Below are 11,360 nucleotides of genomic sequence, written 5' to 3'. Positions count from 1 at the left end.
AACTTGACTTTCTTTTATTTCCTAACAAGTTATTGGGAGATGAGGTTCATCTCTAAGGTATGTAGTCTTTGTGTTTGGTCTTAAGATAGATCTTAACTAACTTGGACCAACATAAGTTACTATGGCCATTTAATTTTTCATTGGTAATAATAGTAATTGCATCTTTTCCATTTGAATTTCTTCTCTCTAACTTGAGTAAACACTTCACTAGAGTCAACCATATTAAACCAGAACAATTAGATAAACAAAACTCCCAAAAACTTCAACACAATGTCTATTATAAGCTAGTGGGCCCCACACAAGAGCAATTAGGGTAATGAGCAACTTCAATGTGGTTCTAAATTCTAATTATCTAATTCAATATGTAGCAGGTATAATTGCACTCAATAAATCGAAATTTGTCAACAAGATAGATGATGTTAGCACATCAAGAGAGGTGATGCAAATAAAGATGGAGCTCAGGTGACTTGCATTGATAATATTGGTACAATCTCAAAGGATACTACCCTCTAGGAGTACAAACTTCACATAGAATTGCACAATTGGAAGTATAAAATTTGACCTTTAGCTTCAATAAGAAGAAATCTTGGAATTTCCCTTTTTGAAAGTATGTGTAACTTAGAGAAGAGAAGAATGATCACCTAAAAAAGATTTACAATGTAAAAATTCGAATACGATGTACGAATATGATGTAAAAATATAACCTTAGAAGGGAAAATAAAAAAATGAAGAAAATTTGAGGGAGTAGAGTGCATTGTTTTGCATTCAATGGGGGTAAAAAAACATCTTCCTCTTCTATTTATTTCTCAGTTTAACTTTTGTATCCATTTACATAATTGCCCCTTACAGCTTTAAACTTCACATCTCCCTAATTACATATCAAAATATGATGTAATATGAACCATAGACTCCTAACACTCAATCAAATTTTCTAAGATTCCTACAGTAGAATATATAAAATAATTAAAATGCCCTTAATATTTGACACACTCCATGTATAGTTTTGAGCATAAGAAGCGATTTTGCTACTCAAATCCCACTTATGCAACGAAAATTTTATGTTACACAAGTTTTACTAGCCTTGTGGAAACAAGTCACTGTGCTTCTTATCAATTGTGGAAACAGTTCTTTTGTAGTAATTTTTTTTCCTTCGCCAAATGAAATAACATTAATCTTTTCGACTAAGAGTGAACTCACCTTGAGTTTGATGCTTTTGTTTCTTCATTTTAGACATTTAAATGACTGGTTTCTAAAATTTCATAAATTCAAACTTTCTTGACTGTAATTTCATTTGTTCATGTATTTGAAATCTCTCTAGATTTAAAACTGACCAAAGTCAAATGCCTAAATTTAAAAGATCCATATTTCATTCTTACCGATCCCTTTTTTATACACTTAATAATTTGGGCTGGGAAGGACTGAATTGTAGGTTGGCAAGAATGTTATTAACCCAGACTCGATGAGGTGACCGACTTTAGTTTAATATGCTTCAACTAGGTTTGACTGCAAGTTGAATTGACGATAATATCGTAATGATGTTATCATGCAATTTTTTTCTAGGGCAAGGGAAAGTGGGTGTGGAAGATACCCCCACCTCCACTAATGATATATGTCTTATAAACTATTCACAAATCATGGTACAGTAAGAATGACATAAATCATGGATGGAAGTGAAAAGCACCCATAGCCACAATTTTCTATTAACTCAATGGGAAGATATTTGTCACAATCCATGGAGTTGGAATTGATAATGGAAAATTTTATTTAAAAAAGAAAAAGTCAAAGATAGTGGTTTAACCACCCATCCTTAGCCTATTGAGAAATTCTCTAAGGGTCAAAATTTAAATGACAAGAAATTCTTATGGAGCTATTGAACCTTACCAACTTTTTAATACAAAGTTTTTAACAAGTTCTACTGTAACTTTATCACAATTCTTGAAGTTATCAAAATATAGCAAAGATTAAATTTGAGGCTAGTAATAAGTTCAACACTAGCCAATTAAGGAAATCTAAACTCAATCATCTGTTTGAATATAGGACTAATAAAGATAGTTCGTCAAGATCAAATCAAATGAAAAGTTCAAAGAATTGGACCTTACATATCCGACATTCTGTAAATCTTTCATTGTTTGTATTTAAGGTCACACATCTTTGCAAACCAACCAACTTTACATGTCAATAGGAGCCGATTTGGATAATTTGTTATTTATTCATAAGTCAGGTCAGTTTTTCATACTAATTTTGATTTATATGGATGATATCATTGTCACAAGAATCAATGAAACCTTTGTTAGTTAGCTCAAGAAACCACTTCACTAGCATTTCCAAAAAGACAAATTTTGGAATTGATTAAAATATTTATTGGGCATTGGATTTTTTTGATAGGTTAGGTGTCTAATTGTAAACCAATCACTGCCCTTTTTGCTTGAACTTGTAATAAATATGAGATTATTGATGACCTTATTGATGCTTCTAAAGTAATTAAAATAATACGAGACCATTATAATATTTGATTTGTCTAGGTTATACATATTTATCATTTACTAGATTTGTTAGTTCAAGCATATTTTGTCATTGATGGCAATGAAAGCTTCGAGAACAACTATTTGCAAGGTTGTGGTCAATAAGCTAATCTCAATAATTTACTTGGCTATTTTGACTCAAATTATGTAGTCAATCTTGGCATTAGATAGTCAATTAGTAGTTATGTTACACTTTTGGTTTCAATCTTATATTATGGAAGAGCATAAAATAGTGCATTGTAGTTCACTTCGGTATTGAAGTAAAGCGTCGTGCCATAGTCGTTACTATTGTATTGATTGTTCAGGTTTGGCAATTGTTACATTATATTTTAGGTTCTTTAGGTGACTCTATTATCTAATATGATAATAAAAGTGTGATAGTTATAGCTATGATGATTATTTTCTTCCTTCTTGATCACTTTAAGTATATTGAAATAGATTGTTGATTGATTTAAGAAAAAAAATTAGTTTAGTGAGATATGAACTACATATATACCTAGATATGATTAGCTTGTCAATACTTTCATAAACCTTCTTCCTTCACGACATCTAACAATGGGTGGGAGAGGAGAGAGGTGTCGGTCTTCCTTTCACGACATCTAACAATGGGTGGGAGAGGAGAGAGGTGTCGGAGAAACATAATTGATAAAATCTAATTAAAATCACACAATACATGAAGGTACATGGTTCAAGTGTTGCCAAATCCATGAGAAAATGTTCTTAGATGATAAATTCATTGTTCTAATGTCAAGATTTTATTTCTTGGTTTATTATTTTATTATTATTTTCCCTTTTTCAGGAACATGGAGTGTAACTTGGTCTAGTTCTTCCATGTAACAACACCAGACCCATGATCACATACATGAAAACTACTCCACCTCCTTTCTATCTTCTCTAAAGAAACAAAAAAATATTTTTATGTGTTTTATAAGCTAATTAAATATGGGATTCATGACTACCTAATGTACTCTTACTATCATGTGGCAATTGTGATAATTTTGTTCTTTCTTACTACAAGTAATTTATGATACAATATTAGCTAATTCTCTTTATTATCCTTCTATATTCGAGTATATTATGTTTGTTCTTTCTTAGTTTTTAGGACAAAATGTTGGGTCTTAAATACATACATATCATGGTACTGAATGTATTGGATCAAGATCTCATGCCCAATCTGAATCTAAGTAAATTTTGCTTTCTTTTAGGTTTATACAATCATTATATCCTTTTAGTAAAGTGGATTCCTTCGTTATTGTTCCTTACACATATCAAATAATACACTTCAAGGTTTTCCAATTTTCCACTCGAAGCTAATGCATAAATTGACAAATTTGATTTACAATATGTTAAATATGTTACAATTACTCGTACTTACTTTCGCAATATTGTTCGTGGCATGCAAACTTTAAGTTAACTTCGTGCATAAGTTAATTCTATCAATGTCAACGCCTATAAAGTATCTTAGTGGTTCTACATTAAATATCATCTCATAGTAGTATAACTACAATGCTCTCCCAAATCTTCAAATGAATATGGAGTGATATTTTTCTCCCTTATCAAATTTGTTCTTAAATACAACATTCTAAAATCAATAACTCTATATCATTTAAAAAGAAGAAGAAGCAATAACACTATATGTGAAAACATATGTTTCAAATCATAAATAGACCTCTTGAGCTAACAATTATACCTTTTGGGATCACAAAGTTTGCAAATATTCCATGTACACCTCTTCTTTGCGTCTTTGAAACACCATCATGAAAAACATATTTCTAAAATCTACCTTATCAAAAGACCACCTGAAATGCACTACCAAAGATAATTTAATTTTTAGATTTATAATTATGATTATAAAATTGAACATTTTTTTAGTTAAAATCATACAACAAATTATACAGTTTGGCTACTAATAACTTTCATCTAAGTTGTGTATTATAAACATATATATAGTTGTAAAAGTTGTTCCGTCCACTCTTGTAGGCGGTAGCTTTCTGCACTTAATAGACCGGTCTTTTGGGTTGTATTGGCTAGGCATTTGACATAATATCAAAGCTGGGCACGCCACGCGTTCGAATCACGTGAGAGGCGGTCAAGAATGGGTGGGGTGGGTGTCAGAGTGGTTTCGTGCCGCACCTAACAGATCGGTCTGTTGGGTATATTGGGTAGTCGCTATCAATAGTACTTTTAAAAAAAAAAATTAAAAGATATTATAAGTGAAGGGCACGGAAACTTTTCATTTTTCCGATTTTCTACACTGAAGAACATGTTTTTTGGAGGAAGAGAAGAGACCCAAACAAAAACGGAGATACTACTCTATGATTTTCCAATAGGTCTCAGTGGAGGAGTGTTTCCAACACTTTTTTTTTTTTTTTTTTTATCTCAAAACACATTAAAATCTGCATATGTTTACATTCTTCTCTACATCAATTGGCAAGAGGACTTTAATCTTCCTAGTGCTGGTTGCAAAACCATAATTGTACCTTGGTTCTATCTAAAGATGATTTTGATTCATATCTCCACTGAAAAGTGCCTTAGCTGAATACTTGGCAGCCTCCACTAGTGTCCCCTCAATGGAACATGATACACTAGAGGAAACACTAATTCTAATGAGCCCTTTCCTTTTCCAAATTGCTTGGAACCCAAACATATGAACCCAGAGTTTTTCTTTAATTCTATTTCATATTTCAGATTGCTTCTTGTTTGCATGAACGGCCTAATAGAATCAATGAAGTCCTATTAAAAAAATTACTATTGGAGATAAACATAAAAACCTTATAAATGGCCGGATTTTTTATTAGAAAATTTTACATTAGGATTTTTATTTTTAATAAGCTCATTAAAGTTTTAAGTATAGATGAAATGGTTTTTATTGATTCGATCAACAAATGGAGTAAAAGAAATAGTTTTACTATTTAATAGGCACATGTAAAACTACTATTTACCTGTCATCTGTCGACAACGTAAGAAGAATACCCACGAAAAAAAAAAAGATGAAAGATAAGTAAGAGAGAAATATATTATTTAATAAATGTTCCAATCTTTTGGAAGTTAATTTTTCTCTCCTCTTGATTTTCTCTTGATTTTCTCTTAATATATTAAATATTAATATATCATCTAAAAATAAGAGATTTTATCTATAGAAAAGGAGTTTGCAACCCTCTTTATATGTAATCCAAGATAAGGCTAAGGTATAGTTTAATTGAGTGTGATTTTTTTGTTTTTTTGAATAACAGAGAAATTATTTGTAAAAAAAGAAAAGAAAATAAAGTAATAACCAGAAATTTTGTACTTAAAAAATAAATAAAATATTAAAAAAAAAGTTTATTAGGGTTTTGATTGCAAAAGAAGGAAAGGAATGGAGTAGGCCTACCATATCAGCTCATGGTGGGCAGCAGTGTCTGCCATTAGAGAGTGATATGTGAGAGCTATCCCCCCTTGCCCAACCTGTAAAGGAGCTCAAAGAAACTTGCAGACACTCTCACATGACCAAAGATCCACTACACAACATTCCAATGTCCCTATCTTGGTCTGGATGTATTTTAAGCAAATGGGTGATGGAGAATAGAAGCAGAATTAAGATGGAGAAAGAGAAGGAGAGAGAGATATGGATGATAGAAAGAAAAAGAAAGAAAGAAAGAAAGAGATGGAGATTTCTCTTCTGACTGGCCCCATATTTGGACCCATCCTACTTTCCCAACAAATTTCCAACCAGGCTCTGCCAGGAACAATGGCACTTTTTGTCAGCTGGAGTGCTCGTGTGAGATAGCAACTGGTGTACCATATGGGTCCCACTTGAGAAGTGCCTGTGATGATAGGTTGGGCCATCTCCAGGCCTGTACTGAAATAGACTTTGCTTGTCGATTTCAACCAAAGGCTTACAAGGGAGAGGAATTGGACAGGCTTGTTTTCTGGAATTTTGCTTCAGTCGGCACACAAATCAAATTTCCCACTTATCCCTCTTTTACTATGTATTCACTCGATAAGATTTGATTAAAATCTTTATAATCATTGAGAGTTTACAGTGAATTTATAACTGGTCTTCTACCTCTGATTCCGGTAGTGGAAACCTGGTAATGGCGGTCTATCCTTCACACACTCATCAGTAATGAAACTTCCCTTACAAAGGTTTGAGCATTTAAGCATTTATATCACACCCAGATGCTAATTCTAATGCTACAAATGGTTACTTGGAGGTGAACTTTTGATGTTAGTTTTGATGCTGCAAATGGAGCAAAAAGTTTCAGGTTATGAATGAATTTTTGCAAACATGTAATATACAATTTGAACTCTCATTCAAAAACCACTCTGGAAGTCGAACTGCAAGAATAGAGCAAAGAAGAGGCTCCAATAAGAGGTTCAGATGGTCTGGAGAAACTGCTGCAGTGAGCTTCTTTTGGGTCAGTTTTGCATCCTTTTCCAAGCAAATCAGCCTGGGATTCTTCCGTCTCATGCTTAATTTCCAGCAGCATTGCCACTACATCATTCATTGTGGGTCTCTCCTCTGGATTATAATGCACACACAGGAGAGCTACACCCAGAACTTGAACCATTTCTTGTAGCTCCGACTCCGGCCAGTCTCGAAGTCTCTCGTCCAGAACATCTGTTGCTCTGCTTCCTCTTCTTTGCAATTCTTTCTGAACCCAATTCACAATATGGGTACCTTCAGGAATCCGACGATCGATGGGAGGCATCCCTGTTAACACCTCCAGAAGCACCACACCGTAGCTGTATACATCACTCTTCTCTGTGATATTCATACTGTATCCATATTCTGTGATGCCAACAATGACAAAAGTTAAACGAACTCAACAGCTAATTCAAGGATGAAAGCAAGTTTATAACAGGGATCGACAGTGTAGAAAGAAGGGTAACAATCGGAGAAACTGTGAAAAGAGTAGGAGGTTTAGGAGAGAAAGGAAAATCTCTTACCAGGAGCAATGTAACCATAAGAACCTGCAACAGTGTTGCCTGATCTTGTATCGTCTGATGAATCAACAAGCTTAGCAAGGCCAAAATCTGCTAGATAAGCCTCAAATTGCAGGCCAACCAAGATGTTATTGGCTTTAACATCTCTATGAACAATTGGAGGAATACAGTCATGGTGAAGATAGGCAAGGCCTTGAGCTGCCCCGATTATGATCTTGTACCTTGACTCCCAATCCAAAAACTCTCTCTTCTCGTGAAGCAATTCAAACAAACTTCCATTGACAATATAATCGAACATGAGCAATTTTGTGTGTCTGTTTCTGCAACAACCTAAAAGCCTCACTATATTTTTATGCCTGATACAGCCTAGTGTATTGACCTCTGCTGAGAAAGAGTCTCTTTCCAGTAACTCTTCTCCTTTATTCACTGGCCACAGCTTCTTCACTGCAATAACTTGTCCATGTCCAATCTCCACTCTGTAAACCACCCCGGAGCATCCTTGCCCAATAATGTTTGCTTCTGATAGTTTCTTAACAACATCATCAACCGAGAAATTTATCTTTTGATAAGGCGTCATTTCCCATTCACCACAGTTCTCTTCTTCTTTCACTCTCCGGAGTGCTCTTCTTTGAGCATGGTTGATCAACAGTATGCCCATTACAGTGAGCAGGACTCCGGATGCTATGAAGAACAAGATGCACATAATGACATATCGTGCAAGATTTTTTCGGTGGAGCTTCGAACTGATTCGAGCAGTTTTAAATTGAACAAAACACTGGTTCCCACTGGTGCAAAGCTCGGGATTGCCTGTAAGAGCTGGTAATGGGAGCTCATGGAAGAATGTTGTGTCAGGAAGATACCCAGAGAAATTATTGTGTGAAACATCCAAGCTGACTAGATTTTCAAGCTCACCCAATATGCTCAGACTTCCTGTCAGCATGTTGTGAGAAATGTCCAAGCTTGCAAGCTTTGAAACACTTGAAAATCCTTCTGGGATTGGACCTGAGAGATAATTCCAACTCAAGTTTAACGAGATCTCCAATCCTTGTAATCTGCCAATCGCATTAGGGATCAAACCGGAGATTCGGTTGCTGCTCATGTCCAGCAACTCCAAATCTTTGCAAAGTCCCAGTGACTCGGGAATGGAACCAGAGAGATAATTTCCACTCAAGTTGAGTTTATTTAATGAAGTAAGCTTACCTAGACTCTCTGGAACAGAACCGGAGATTCTGTTCATTGAAAGGTCTAAAACATTGAGACCCAAAAGAAATTCCAAAGAAGAAGGTATTGTACCTCGGAGCTCATTTTGATGCAAATCTAGCATCTCTAACTGAGAACAGTTGCCAATTTCCGGAGGAATATCACCCACAAGCAGATTTTGAGATAATTCCAGAAAGCTCAAACTGGTTATACTGCCAATTTCCGGTGGGATTCCACCGGTGAACCGATTAACTCCCAATCTTAAGCGGATCAACCCAGTGCAGTTTCCGATCTCTGGCGGAATATTGCCCGACAACCCATTTGAAATCAGCAAGAGTTGAGTCAAGTTCTTGAGATTGAATAGGGAGCTCGGAAGTGACCCTGTAAGGAAATTATGGGACAGATCCAGAGCGTGAAGTTTTGCACAGTTGCCCAACTCGGAAGGTATACTGCCGTGAAGCTGATTCTGCCATGCGAAGAACTGAGTGAGCTCTTTCAGCTCCCCAATCTCAATCGGAATTTCACCTGTAAGTTGGTTATTATCCAATTCAAGCTGTTTCATGCGCGAGAAATTTCCTATAAAGCTCGGGATGACGCCGGAAATGTTGTTACTAGATAAGAGGAATAACTCTAGCATCACCAAATCAGAGAACTGTGCTGGGATTCCGCCGGTGAGGGAATTGAAGGACAAGTCTACGACTGTCAGTTCTGTACAGTTACCTATAGTTTCGGGAATATTTCCAACCAAGTTGTTCTTCCAGAGGAGAACTCTCTTCAGATTCTTCAACTGACCGAGCTGGGCAGGAATCTCCCCCCAAAGCTGATTTTCATAGAGAAACAGATTTTCAAGAGAAGAGCAGTTGCCAATTTGAGGAGGAATTTTCCCGGATAGATTCGCAATGTAGATTGAAATTGTCTGGAGTTTACTAAGTTCACCGATACTCGCTGGAAGCTCACCTGAAATCGACGTATCTGCGAGACCCAGAAAAGTTAGTTCCTTACAATTTGAAATTTCTCTCGGGATTTCTCCATAAATACCGGAGTTCCCTCCAGCGCGAAAGGTTTGTAAGCTTGACAATAGGCCAAGTTCTTTCGGGACCTTTCCGGTGAGGAAGTTATCCACTAACTCGAACTGCTGAAGCTTTGAACAATTTCCAATTTCTCGTGGGATTTCACCTTCTAAAGCATTAGAGTTCAAGGCAAGGAGGCTCAACTGGGAGAGTTTTCCAATATCTGGAGGGACAGTCCCAGTGAGAGAATTGTAGCTGAGGTTCAAAGTTGTCAGAGACGATGATAAGTTTGAGATGGATGGTGGGATTTTTCCAGTGAGGTTGGTCTTGGATATGATGAGAGTGTTGAGGTACCTGAAGGAGATGATTTGAGTGGGGAAGGGGGTGGCGAGATTGATGGATTCGATTCTGATTTCTGAGACAAACCCATCATTGGAACATCTGATGAAATCCCAGTTGCACGGCCTCTGGTCACTTGGGTTCCAAGAATGGAAGAAAGAAGAAGAAGAAGAAGAGTTGAAGGTTGAAAGCCATGACAGGAGGGAAAGACCTTCATCATTTAGCGCAGAAATGGGCAGAATGAATGAGATACAGAGGAGGAACCAGCCTAGTGTACATGACATTGTGTGAACTTCTGTTTGATTCTGTAAAACATTCTTCGTTCTTCCCACATGTAAGCTTCCGGTGGTTTAAAAACTCCTGCCAGCCGTTTCATGCACAGACCACGTTTGGCAGAATGCCCATTTCTTCCACCATGAATTACAACTTGGGGGATAATCGCTTGTTTACTGCTTCCATCGTTTTGTTTATCTACAAAAATTTGCAGTGTTTTGATCTTTTTCTAAATTCCAGGAAAAGAATGTTCAAACTGATAAAGACAAGGCAAAGATGACTATCCAGATAAATGGCCTCTTTTTTGAAAAATACTCTTTTAGATTCAGATGTAACAGCGTAGCTTTCATTTCTTGCTTTTTCTACAATTAGTTCTATTCTCATTGTTGTTCATGTCGGAAGTCACTGCAGCTGCATTTTCTACAAAACAAGAATAATGGCAACTACGGTGAATGCGATGGATGTAGTGACAATGTAGATGTTAAACTTGTCAAAAAAGTGAAAACTGTTCTTGAGTCCTCTCTCCTACACTCGGCAACACTATACTGGTGAAAACTAATAAGAAGAGTAGCTCTTTAAAAGAAAAGTATCTTTTTAGGATGTTCTTTTTCTATTATCCCATGATAATATTACCAAGATCTCTTTTTTTGTTATTGTTATTCAAAGTTTGCTCAAGCTTTGTAAGTCATCTAATTTCCTTCAACCATCAAGCCAAACATCTCACAAAAAAAAATTTGTTAAACACAAAATTACAATGACTTCATCACAAAAAAAAAAAGTTTGTGGTTATTTATTATTAAGTTTGTCATAATTCAAATGGTTTCTTAAGTTTCATTAGTCAAATAATGTCATGATTTAGTTTGCATCATCGTGACATATGGTGACGGTTGTGGGCGGGTCTAAGTTGGGTTTAGCTATTCAATTATACGACCATTCGCACACCAATATACGAGAATTTGTTTTTTTTTTTTTTGTTTTTTGCTTTTTCGCTCTCCAGTTTGTTCCACATCTCTAATCACCAACATAAATCTCTTCTTTTTTCACCCCCATAATAAATTATCTATATTTTAATAAATAAAATTCTAAAAAA

The 11,360-nt window shown here is 35.7% G+C and overlaps 1 protein-coding gene across 1 annotated transcript; it reads right to left on the bottom strand.

The window, feature by feature from the left end:
* Positions 1 to 6,660: 6,660 nt before the first annotated feature.
* Positions 6,661 to 10,284, bottom strand: LOC137945996 (LRR receptor-like serine/threonine-protein kinase RGI1). Its single transcript, XM_068792129.1, has 2 exons — positions 7,452 to 10,284; positions 6,661 to 7,293 (listed from the first exon to the last, which is right to left on the bottom strand). Exons 1-2 carry the CDS (start codon positions 10,279 to 10,281, stop codon positions 6,812 to 6,814), a joined length of 3,312 nt encoding a protein of 1,103 aa, XP_068648230.1. The 5' UTR covers positions 10,282 to 10,284; the 3' UTR covers positions 6,661 to 6,811.
* Between the last annotated feature and the right edge of the window lie 1,076 nt (positions 10,285 to 11,360).

The sequence above is a fragment of the Aristolochia californica genome, unplaced genomic scaffold (genome assembly GCF_029961685.1).
Source record: "Aristolochia californica isolate CCGP_79_NKW_82.1479 unplaced genomic scaffold, dmAriCali1.0.hap1 SCAF_12, whole genome shotgun sequence".
Lineage (NCBI taxonomy): Eukaryota > Viridiplantae > Streptophyta > Magnoliopsida > Piperales > Aristolochiaceae > Aristolochia > Aristolochia californica.
This window is presented reverse-complemented; position numbering and strand designations above follow the sequence as displayed.

Excerpts from the sequence above, each read along its gene's own strand:
- LOC137945996 (XM_068792129.1), bottom strand. The coding sequence starts at position 10,281 with ATGTCATGTACACTAGGCTGGTTCCTCCTCTGTATCTCATTCATTCTG. Across the intron at positions 7,294-7,451 it reads TTATGGTTACATTGCTCCTG|AATATGGATACAGTATGAAT; the intron begins GTAAGAGATTTT and ends TTGGCATCACAG.